At 40.8% G+C, this 12,846-nt stretch overlaps 1 protein-coding gene across 1 annotated transcript in view; it reads right to left on the reverse strand.

Moving 5' to 3' along the window:
• Positions 1-12,846, reverse strand: part of BCHE (butyrylcholinesterase) — a 109,070-nt gene that overhangs the window by 7,767 nt on the left and 88,457 nt on the right. The window contains exon 3 of the mRNA XM_075864030.1: positions 3,543-3,709. Coding sequence (XP_075720145.1) covers positions 3,543-3,709 — 167 coding nt within the window. The remainder of the gene's footprint in view (positions 1-3,542; positions 3,710-12,846) is intronic.

Genomic DNA, 12,846 nt, shown 5'->3' on the forward strand with positions numbered 1-12,846 from the left:
ACATATGTCTTCATACATAATTGATCTGGTTAATTACTTCATAGAAATTCAATCTAATGTAACGCTCTAATTCCATGGAGGAATTCACATCCTGAAAGGCAGTAGAAGGACACACAGTTTGATATATTATTGCCACCTGTTTACATTCTTAGTGATAAGGTCACACAAATCAAATCATAAGTCATGCATCTTATTAACACTGACCTCATCAATCTATGTGAAATGACTACCATAGACAGAAATGAGACTGTCGCTAATAAAGTAAGATTAGTGTGCGCTGTACCATCTCTAATTAAAATAAACTGCCCTTGTGCCGGTTATGAAGCGAAAAATGTATATAAATGCACTATCAGGAATAGTGAGTACAATTTCCTCATGTCCACACGCAAGTATTATCTAATAAACACAACACATTAATTGTTATTGCATTAAACAGGAGAAATGGAAATAAATGTAGGATTTTATGCCTTAGGCTGTGTTCACATCACCGTCGCTTTCAGCTGAGGGGTTCCGTCGGAAGTTTTCCCTTGGGTTAACCCCTCAGCGGAAAGGCAAACAGAAACCTCATCTTCTGTTTCCCTCACCATTGATATAAATGGTGACGGAAACCTAGCTAATGGTTTCCGTCTGTTACCGTTGTGACAGGGTTCCGTAGTTTTGACGGAATCAATAGCGCAGTCGACTGTAAATGTATCGGAGTACGGGCTCACAGACTATCGTTTGAGGCCGTACTCCGTTACATTCATTTACGGAAAAAGCTGAACAGACACGAAGCAGCTGAGTTCTCACACAATCGCTTCTGCTGCTTCGTTTTAGCGATGGGGGGGTCTCAGCTCGGACCCCCACCAATCCAAACATCTGACATGTCACTATGACATGTCAGAAGTTTGTTAAACGTTTAGCTACACTTTAAAGGGAGTCTGTTACAAGAAATTTGCCTATCAAACCCGCAGCACAGTAATATAGTGTAGCCTCACCTGAATCTAACACTGTTTTCATTTTTCAGCTGAGTGGCTCCGTTGCAGCGACAATCACTTTATTCCTTATATGTAAATGAGCTTTTTGGAGCAACGAGGGCGTCAAACTTATCTACCTTTTATTCCCAGTCCGACCCTCCCTCACTGTAACGGAGGCACTCAGCTGAAAAATGAAAAAGCGTTAGATTCAGGTGAGGCTACACTATATTACTGTGCTACTGGTTTGATAGGCAACTCAAAGCGCTGGTTTAACCCCTTAATGACCAGGCTATTTTAGGCCTTAATGACCAAGCTATTTTTTAAATTTTTCCATTGTCTTATTCAACGAGCTCTAACTTTTTTATTTTTGCGTCGACATAGCTGTGTAAGGTCTTGTTTTTTGCGGCACAAGTTGTATTGTTTGAATAGCACTATTTTGGGGTACATTTAATTTATTGATTAACTTTTATTAACTTTTTTTAGGGGGGAAAGAAAAAAAACAGCAATTTTGACACACTTTTTTGAGTCCTAAATTTACACCTTTTACCGTGTGGTATAAATAACACAATAACTTTATTCAGCAGGTTGTTACAATTGAAACAACACCAAATTTTTATAGTTTTCTTATGTTTTACTACTTTACACAGTAAAACCACTTTTTTTTCAAAATAATTTGTTTTTGTGTCTCCATATTTGAAGAGCCATGACTTTTTTTTATTTTTCTGCCAATGCAGCTGTATGAGGGCCTTTGTTTTGCAGGACAACTTGTAGTTTTATTGGTACCGTTTTGGAGTACATGCAACTTTACTTTTTGGCAAAAAAAAATTTAAGGCAGGATTCACAGAAAACAGCAATTTTTGCATTGTTTTTTATTTTATTATTTACGGCGTTCGCCGAGCGGTTAAAATAATGTATTAAAATGAACAGGCATCTGCTAGGCCATGCCCCTGGCATGGCCTAGCAGGTATTAACTAGTGGCAGACCTGGGGGCATTTATTAGGCCCCCGGCTTCCATAGAAGACACCGGTATACGGTGATCACACGCAGGGTGTCTGTGGGGAGAGAGAGGGAGCTCCCCCTCTCTCCAAAACCACTCAGATATATATCTATAGTTTCTAATGGAACATTACATAATTTTTGTTTTGTTGGATTCATACAGTGAGGTAGACTACAAGGCTCATAAATCTCTATGGAAGCCTTGTTATGGCTCTGCGTTACGAGATAACTCCAGTTCTGCATCTGAAACATCAAACCGCTAGCGACATCAAGAAGGTAAAATAAGACTTTAAACTACTGTTTGTATTGTATTACTTTGTAATGAAAAGTTTCAGTCAGAGTATCAATATCTTAACATTTTCAACTCCAAGTCATGAATAGTACCAAGATCATGTATTGCTCTGTCAATAATTACAGAATAGAAATAATGCAGCATCTAGGAAAATCTGTTTCGAGCAAGATATCCTCAAAAACTGTCACCATGAGTAACCATGCAAAGGGGGCAGAATTGAGGGAGGCCACTAAGAGACATATGACTTCTATGCAAGAGTTGCACAGCAGGGGTAGAAGAGACTGGGCATACAACTATTGCGGACCAATTTTCACCAGTCACAATAAAAGATTGACAATTAGAAAGCAACTGTTTGAAGAAAAGCAAGCTGATTCTAACAGACACGTGAAAACCCAAATGCTATATCCACAAAGCGAGGTGGGGGTATAATTTTTTGCAACAGGTCCAAATAAGCATGTAAGGTTGATGGTAAAATGCAGCAATATGGGATAAAATCCTTGGGGGAAAACCTGCTATAGCCTGTGGAAGAAAGGTAACTATAATGCAGCCATTTAACATGCAGACTACATTTGATGACTGTTGTATATTCAAGCACCACAATGTAGAAAAATGGGAAAAATAGTAATAACACAGTTGACACATAATTAGGCACAATTAGTTTCTAAGAGATCTTTAGCAATTTAATTCCATTCACTATCAATTACTATCAATATCCAATTACTATCTCTAAAAGACTCTATAAGTCAGGGGAACCTCTCCGAAAAGAGCAAAAGTCCTATAACACCCTGGAAATCCAAAAATCCTAAACTGTTCCAACATGTTTCCCCAGAAAGATACAGTTGTGCAACTATTGTATAAAATGAAGTATAGAGAAACAATCACTCATCTCAACGGAGCCACTCACTGATCCAGCTCTTCTGGAAGGCGTTATGATTGGCAAATAAGGAGAATTTAGCTTTCATTTTCTAAACTGCCCTGGAGAAATAAAATCTGGACCTGATAGGTGGCTATGAGTAACAAGTCCAAGTTTTCTCTGAGACAGTTTTTATACACAAGGCCCATTAATATCTATCTATCAATATTTATTTTCTCATCATTAATTTTGTGATTCTGTCAAACATTACACACGTGGGTAAACATTTAAGCACAGAATACGTTTATTATAATATATATATATATGGATTTATATACAGTATATTTATTTATATATATTACTGTAAATATAATATTATTTTAATGAACTATTTATTTGTTTGTTTGTTTATGAAGTCGTTTTGAACTTTCTGCTGTATATTTACCTGTTATCTGCAGAATTTTGGGATAGAATTTGTTCCAGAATCTGCACTGCTTGGCACGCATTTTCCGATCTGTCTTTAAGTCTTCTGTGTCTAACATAAGGTAATGTTGTTCATCGAGTGTGAAAGCTGGCCATCTGTTTTCCTGAGACTGCGCCCCATTTGGATTGCTAAACGAGAGATATTTGAACATAACGCCTGTTATTACATACTCTGCTCATATTTTGCATTACACTCTTTATATCCGCAGCCTTTTGGTTACTCATCCATATTCTAAACACACAACAAATGCTTGTAATATCACTCAGAATAGAAGCTCTGAATGCTGCAGTGTGTTGTAGGATTTATCAGTACATAGTGCAGACTGTGCCATGCTCTGTGCCTTATTTATCAAGCCCAGAAATACAGAAAGACAAAACTGAGTTGGAAAATTCTACATTTCTGAATAAAAGAATGCATGCAAAACTAGATGGAGACGGAAAAATAACACAAGTCAGTTTAATACTTAGGCCCTGTTTACACTGAGTTTTTTTTTTTACGTGGAAACCGCGTTGGAAAACACGCCAAAAACGGCCGAAAACGCCTACCATTGATTTTAATCGGAGGCGTTTTCTGCTGCGAGTGATAAGACCGTCTCGCGGAAAAAAGAAGCGACATGCCCTATCTTCAGGCGTTTACGTCTCTGACCTCCCATTGACATCAATGGGAGGTAGAGAAAGTATTTTTTGCGGCGTTTTTGCCCATGGTGCTCAATGGCTGCGGGTGAAATGTCACGAAAAACGCGGCAAACGGCGTGCAGGCAGATCAATATCTGCCTCAAAATTCCGTCAGGCAGAATTTTCAGCCTGCAAAAAAACAGAATTGAGGGAGGCCACTAAGAGACATATGACTTCTATGCAAGAGTTGCACAGCAGGGGTAGAAGAGACTGGGCATACAACTATTGCGGACCAATTTTCATCAGTCACAATAAATGATTGACAATTAGAAAGCAACTGTTTGAAGAAAAGCAAGCTGATTCTAACAGACACGTGAAAACCCAAATGCTATATCCACAAAGCGAGGTGGGGGTATAATTTTTTGCAGCAGGTCCAAATAAGCATATAAGGTTGATGGTAAAATGCAGCAATATGGGATAAAATCCTTGAGGGAAAACCTGCTATAGCCTGTGGAAGAAAGGTAACTATAATGCAGCCATTTAACATGCAGACTACATTTGATGACTGTTGTATATTCAAGCACCAAAATGTAGAAAAATGGGAAAAATAGTAATAACACAGTTTACACATAATTAGGCACAATTAGTTTCTAATTAGTTTCTAAGTCTCCTACAATAACTTATTACAAAATACAAGACCCGCAGCTACAAGTATAAGACGCCCACATGTGTAAAACTTTTCATTGTTCTAGTCAGCTGCATCACAGGTACCCTGAAAGACCCTGAAAATTATATTCTATTTCGAGATACGCTGTATAATATTTTGCTCTTTATCTTACTCCTCTGTTTGTATCAGACGTTCTGGCACCTCCAGTGGCGTAACTACCGCGGTAGCAGCCATAGCCGCCAGCCGACACAACCCTGTTCCGCCTTACAATGATGCGCTGATTGACGGGGCAAGTCATTCTGCCTCGCAAATCAGCGTCATTGGATGACGCTCATTCAGCTCCTGTACACACGCTCAGAAGAGAGCATGTCTGCATCGCCAGTGAACAGTGTGGGAATGGGATCATGTGAGTATGTAAAGTTTTTTTTTTCTCATAAAACTGTGAGTGGCATTATATATAGTGGGGGCTCTATCTACAGGGGGTCGTCTACATGTGGGCCACTATATACAGGGGGGGTCTATATGTGGGGATGTGGGGCACTAGCTACAGGGGTGGTCTGTATGTGGAGATGTGGGGCACAATCTACAGGGGGGGGTCTATATGAGGGGATGTGGGCCACTATATACAGGGGGGTCTATATGTGGGCCACTATCTACAGGGGGGTCTATATGTGGGCCACTATCTACAGGGGGGTCTATATGTGGGGTACTATATACAGGGTGGGCTATATGTAGAGCACTATCTATAGGGGAGCTATTTTTTAGGGTACTTTCTGTAGGAGTGGGCTATATGTGGGACACTATATCAGGGGTGGGTTACCTGTGAGGCACTAGCAACAGGGTGGCTATATGTAGGGCATAGTTTACAGGGGTGGACTATATGTGGGACAGGGGGAGCTGTACAGAGGTGGGCTATACATGGAGCACTATCTAAAGGGGAAGCTATGAGTAGGGCAGCACGGTGGCTCAGTGGTTAGCACTATTGCCTTGCAGCTCTGCAGTCCATATGTGGGCACTATCTACAGAGCGTTGTATGTGGGGCGCTGTCTACAGGGGCTTCTATGTAGGTGACTATCTACATCGGGCTATGGGGGCACTATCTACAGGGGGCACGGTGTGTGTGTGTGTGTGACAGTGTATGGTGCTATTATAATCATGGACACAGTCTACGGCGCTATTATAGTTAGTGGTGCAGTGTATGGCGCTATTATATTTAGAGGTGTTGAGAATTTTAACTTTGTTTATCCCCTTCACGTCGTAAACAACTTTCAGATTTTCATTTTCGTTTTTTCCTCCCCACTTTCCAGAAGCGATATCGTACTATGAGGGCTCGATTTTTGCGGGACGAGTTGTAGTTTTTGTAGCACCATTTATTTTGCCATATAATGTACTAGGAAACGGGAAAAAATTATTTGTGAGGTAGAAAATGAAAAAAACAGCGATTCCTCCATGTTTTTTTGCGCGCCGTTTTTACGCAATTCACTGTGCAATTAAAGCACCATGTTAACTTTATTCTGCGGGTCAATACGATTACGGCGATACCAAATATATATAGTTTTTTCTATATTTTACTACTTTTACAAGTAAAGTGTATAAAAGAAAATTTATTTTGCGTCGCCAAATTCCGAGAGCCATAACTTTTATATTTTTCCGTCGATTAAGTGGTATGAGGGCTTTTTTTTTGCGGAATAAGCTGTCGTTTTTAATAATATAATTTTGGTGTACACGCGACGGTTTGATAACTTTTTATTTCATTTTTTGTCGGAGATTAGGTGACCAAAAAATAGAAAATCTGGCGTTTACAATTTTTTTTGTTTTTACGGCATTCACCGTGCGGGTTAAATAATGATATATAGTAATAGTTGAGACCTTTACGGATGCGGCAATATCAATTATGTTTATTTATTTATTTACTATGCTCTAGGGGGAAAATGGGAAAAGGTTTTTTTTTTGAACTTTTTATATTTTATTTGTTTTTTTTTACACAAAAAAAAACTTTATTTAACTGATTTTTACTTTTTATATTAGTCCCCCTAGGGGACTTCAACCAGCGATTGTTAGATCGCTTGCACGATATACTGAAATACTAATGTATTGCAGTATATCGTGATTCTGACAGGCATCTATTAAGCCCTGCCAGAGGCAGGGCTTAATAGGTGTACAAAGATGGCGGACCTGGGGGTCTTCATTAGGCCCCCAAGCAGCCATAGCAACCATCGTCCCCCCGCGATTGCGTTGCGGGGGACGCAATGAGCTGTTAGAGGGGGTCGCCCCCACTTTCTCACGATTTAAATGCTGCGGTCTGTATTGACCGCGGCATTTAACTAGTTAAACTAGCGGGATCGCGCTCGAGCGTGATGCCGCTAGTTACTCTGAAGTGTCGACTGTAACATACAGCCGACACCAACATCGTATGGAGCGAGCTCACTGCGTGAGCCTGCTCCATACTTCCCATTCCCGGCTATGACGTAACTGTATGCCATATGTCAGGAAGGGGTTATAGGTGCAGAAATGTCTTAAAAGTAAGAACCTGAAGACATCTGAGCAGAAAACTGCAGAAATGGGTTATGGCCGTTGAAATCCAATATAGATGTCTGGACCGGAGGGAGAAGAAAAGAACTAGAATCTGAGATGTCACCGGTGAGTCACTTAATGTAAATGTTAATTCTGCCTGTAATCAGCACTGTAGTCACTGTATGATCTGCAGCGAGATGATGGGTGATATGACTTTTCTTTGTGAATCAGCATCTCCCAGCATATCCTCACCATTGTTCGGGCCATGCTGCGAGCTGTAGTTTTACACCGTGCAAACCTATATGTCAGGGGTTGCACTAAATGGAGCTGTATTTGTTCTGGTGTTGTATATATGTACTGATCTTGGATATGATGCTGTATGTAAGTACTGAGCTTGGTTCTGATGCTGTATATACGTATGAGATTGGTTTTGGTGCTGTGTATATATGTAATGAGCTTGGTTCTGGTACAGTATATATGTATGAGCTCGGTTCTGCAACTGTAATTATATAGGATATATTTATGATAAAAAAAATTGCAGGGCAGATGGAATTGTTCTCAATTCATTGTATATTTCATGGAAACCTGTCTGGTAGTTTTAACCCCTTGAACCGCCACCATGCGGTAATACATGACCTGACAATATTCCCCAGTATGTTTTTTTCAGATGCAGCAAAATCCTTAAAATCCACTTTTAAAACCGCACACTATATGCTAATTACTCATTAGAGGGTCATGGGCCGGTGCCGCTATCCAGAAGAGTCACATAGTCCTGCCTCCAAACCCACCTTTCCATGTTTGATTCACATCCCCCTGGCTGATACAACTTTCTCAGATGCACCTTTGTCTTGTGGCACTATAAACAAGGGGGGGAGGGGCTGTGTGGCACTATACACAAAGGGGGGCTGTGTGGCACTATACACAAGGGGGAGCTGTGTGGCACTATACACAAGGGGGAGCTGTGTGGCACTATACACAAGGGGGAACTGTGTGGCACTATACACAAGGTGGAGATGTGTGGCACTATACACAAGGGGGGGCTGTGTGGCACTATACACAAAGGGGGGCTGTGTGGCACTATACACAAGGGGGAGCTGTGTGGCACTATTCACAAGAGGGATCTGTGTGGCACTATACACATGGGGGAACTTCATGGCACTATTTACAAGGGGGAGGGCTGTGGCTCTATCTACAGGGGGTTGAGTGCGGCGCAATCTACAGGGGTTTGTTTGTGGCACTTTCTACTAAGCGGGGGGGGGGGCTATGCTGCACTTTCTACTAAGGGGGGGGCAGTGTGGCACTATATACAAGGGAGGGGGGCTGTGTGGCACTATATACAGTGGGAGCTGTATAGCGCTATATACAGTGGGGTCTTTATGGCGATATCTACAGGCGGGCTGTATGGCACTATCTACAAGGGGTAGGTGGGGGTTCGATCTAGAAATGGGGTGTGACACTGTCTATAGGCAGGGCTGTATAGCACTGTCTAACGGGAGGCTGTATGGCACATACTACAGGGGGCACTATTTATAAGGGGGGCTGCTTGTGGCACCCGGGGGGGGGGGCCCGGTCAAGAGTTTGCTATGGGGCCCAGTCTTTCCTAGTAATGCCCGTGGGCACTTCTGTAGTTCTTTCATTAAAATTACTGTATGAAAAAATAAGATCAGGATGATCCATGTTAAAGGGAAGTATTGCAGTGAATGAAAATGTGGGGGCACATAAAACAAAACTTTATTTTACAGTAATGCAAAATTGTTAATTGCAATCTGTGAGATTCTCATGGAATAAATATTTTTGTCTCAAATTAAAGCATCTGTTCCTATTCTATATTTTTTATAGTTTATCTTTAATATTAAAAAGGTTGATGTATTAATAAAATGTAAAAAAAAACCAACATCAGTCATGTTTCACATCTGAATTATCTATTTGAACTTACATTGTGCATTACAGGAGCAAAGTTGGAAATACACAAAAGACAATGTGTAGTTTGTTGTGGAGCATATCTTCGAAAATGAATGACTAGAGAATTAAGCCAAATTACCCTAAAACCATAGTCCTGATCAGTCCAGGACTTTAGGATGACCTCACACATTCCAAAAAAATAGCTATTTTATTTTTCCGTCAATATAGTCCTAGGAGGGCTTGCTTTTTCCGAGACGAGTTGTACTTTTTCATGGCACCATTTATTGTACCATATAATGTACTTGGAAATAGGAAAAAAAATATTTGTGGGGTAGAAAATAAAATCAACTGCGATACCTCCATTGTTTTTTTGCACTTTTTTTTTTTACCAAATTCACCCTGCAATTATGCTGCGAGTCAACTTTATGCTGCGAGTCAATACGATTACGGAGATACCAAATTGATATAGTTTTTTTTAAATATATTTTACTACTTTTACAGTGAGGTCTCATTCACAAAAGCCACTTAACAGCTCCGTGTGGCATCAGCATATGATGCGTGGCTGCGTGGTTTTCGCACAGCCGCCATCATTATGACACTCCATTTGAATGTTTGTAAACAGAAAAGCACGTGGTGCTTTTCTGTTTTCATTCATCCTTTTGACAGCTGTTGCGTGAATCACGCTTGTCCCACGGAAGTGCTTCCATGCGACATGCATGGTTTTCACGCACCCATTGACTTCAATGGGTGCGTGATGCGCGAAAAACGCTCAAAGAACGGACATGTCATGACTTTTTTTCAGCGGACTCACGCTGAGTAAAAATCACGGACATGTCTGCACGGCCCCATAGACTAATATAGGTCCGTGCAACGCGCGTGCAAATCACGCGCGTTGCACGGACGTAATTCACGTTTGTCTGAATAAAGCCTGACAAATAAAAATTTATTTTGTGTTGCCAAAATCTGAGAGCCATGACTTTTTTTTTTCCAATTAAGTGGCATGAGGGCATATTTTTTTGCGGGATAAGCAGTAGTTTTTAATGGTAACATGAGGTTTTGATCACTTTTTAATTCATTTTTTATTGGTGATGAGGTGACCAAAAAACAGCGACTCTGGCATTTTAATTTTTTTTTACTGCATACACCGTGCAGGTTAAATAATAATATATTGTTATAGTTCAGACTTTTACGGACGCAACAATACAAATGATGTTTATTTATTTATTTTACAATGCCTTGGGAGGAAATGGAAAAAGTACATAAAACATAACTTTTGTACATCAAAAATTGGATCACTTGCACCATAATTGTCTTTCTGACATCGCGGAGGGGGGGGGGGCTGATGATCTGTTAGTGGGGTTTGCCCCCCCTCTCTCCAACAATTTAAATGCCATGGTCGTTATTGAATGTGGCATGTAATGGGTTAAAAGAGTGTTACTGTGACACGTTTATTTATTTATATAGTGCCAACATATTACGCATGTCCTCTTTTTTACCGTCCCCATTGGGGCTCACAATCTAAATTCCCTATTGGTATGTTTTCAGGTGTGGGAGGAAACCAGAGTACCTGGAGGAAACCCACACAAACAAGGTGAGAACATACAAACTCCATGCAGATATTGTCCTTGGTGAGATTTGAACCCAGAGCCACAACACTGCAATGCAACAATGCCAACCACTGAGCCACCGTGCTGCCTGTGTTGGCTGTAGCAAACAGCTGACACCCACATTGTATGGAGTATAGTATGTCCTCCCTGGAACCTGCAGGGAATTCAGGCTGAAACACTGCACCAAATTGTGCAATTCTTTGGGTGGAATGTCTGCTGTGGAAAACAACAGTTGAAAAAATTACAACTTATACTTACCCCGTTCTCCATAGTCATGGTGACGCGTCCCTCTGTTGTCCATGCAGTCCAGCCTCCTGGGATGACGGTGAAGCCCATGTGATCGCTGCAGTCTGTGATTGTCTGCAGCAGTACAATGGGATGAAACATCATTCCAGGAAGCTGGAAACCGTCGCTATGACAATGCCCGGGTGGTAAGTATAAACCTTTTTCTTAATTTTAAACAACTAAAAGCTTTTTTTTTTTCACAGTTGCAATTGTTGCGGTGGAAAATGGTAACATTTACTATTTGTTGCGAGTTTTTCCTTCCCATTTAATTAATTAATGAAACCCCGCAAGAGAAGAGTAGCAAATTCGCAACATAAATAGACATGCTGTGGATTAAAAAAACGCACTGCAGGTCAATTTATGAATGTTTTTTGGCAAATTTATTACGCAGCGTGAGGATGAGATTCCATCAAATCTTATCCACTCTGCTGCTACTGTAAAATAGGGATGCATGATACATAGAAACTTTGGTACTGTTTCAATACCATGCACCCTCAAACGGTTCAATACCGTTATTTCATTGATTTCGATACTAAGCTATGGGGCCGCATAGCTTAATATAGTAATACATGAATGTATAAGAGCGGGGCTGCGGCTGTGTAATACAGCCATTGCCCAGCTCCTGAGAAGTGCGTGCATGGTCACCATGATGTGATGCGACCAGCGCTGCACTAATGAGCGGCGGCACTGAAGACAGAACATGGCGGGCGCACTGCAAAACACCCCCATGTTCTGTCTTCGGTGCCTGCCCTGACGCTCATTAATGCAGCACCGGCCGCATCACCTCATGCTGACCGCGCGCGCACTTATTGTCAGGAGGGTTGCAATGGCTGTATTGCACAGCTGCAGCCTCGCTCTAACGGCGGAGATCAGAGAAACCTCTCATCTCCGCCACTATTCTCCTGAATGCTGCGATCAAAGCTGACCTCAGCATTCAGGGGAAAATGAGAAGGGGAGATGCCCTTTGGACCGCATCACAGGGAATTCCTGTGACGCGATCGAGGGCCATACCATATATGGGCAGACAGCCCAGGGTCTATTGAAGGACCCCAGGGCTGTCTGACCATATTTCCTGTTAGGGCATACTTAGGTATGTCCTAACAACTGCCTGTGTACTATCAGTACACAGGCTAATGTACTGGCATATAGATATATACCAGTACATTAAAGTTTAAAAATAAAAAGTAAAAAAAAACATAAAGTAATGTTAAATAAAAAAAAACACTAACACCCAGTAAAATAAACATAAAAATAAGTCTCAATTCATAAAATATATACATATTTGGTATCGTCAGGACCGTAATAACACATTTATAGCGTTAATCATGTTTACGCTGTTATAAAATAAAAAACTGCTTTCTTTCACTTATTAATGTGAGGCACCAGGTACTAGGAATTTTGAACCTTCATGTACCTCACATTAATAGTAATTAACCCCATCATGTACCTCACACATTTACCCAATGTTGTCCATTATGACTGAGGTACATTATGGGGTTAATTACTATTAATGTGAGGCACATGGAGGTTCAAAATTCATCACACCTCGCACCTCACATCAGAAAATGGAAGAACTTTTTTTTTTATTATTATTGTTGCCAAAAGTATCGTTTTGTTAACAAGTATCTCAATACTACACAAAGTATCGGTATTGAAGTCCAAATTCTGGTATTGTG

Source organism: Rhinoderma darwinii, chromosome 4, assembly GCF_050947455.1.
Source record: "Rhinoderma darwinii isolate aRhiDar2 chromosome 4, aRhiDar2.hap1, whole genome shotgun sequence".
Lineage (NCBI taxonomy): Eukaryota > Metazoa > Chordata > Amphibia > Anura > Rhinodermatidae > Rhinoderma > Rhinoderma darwinii.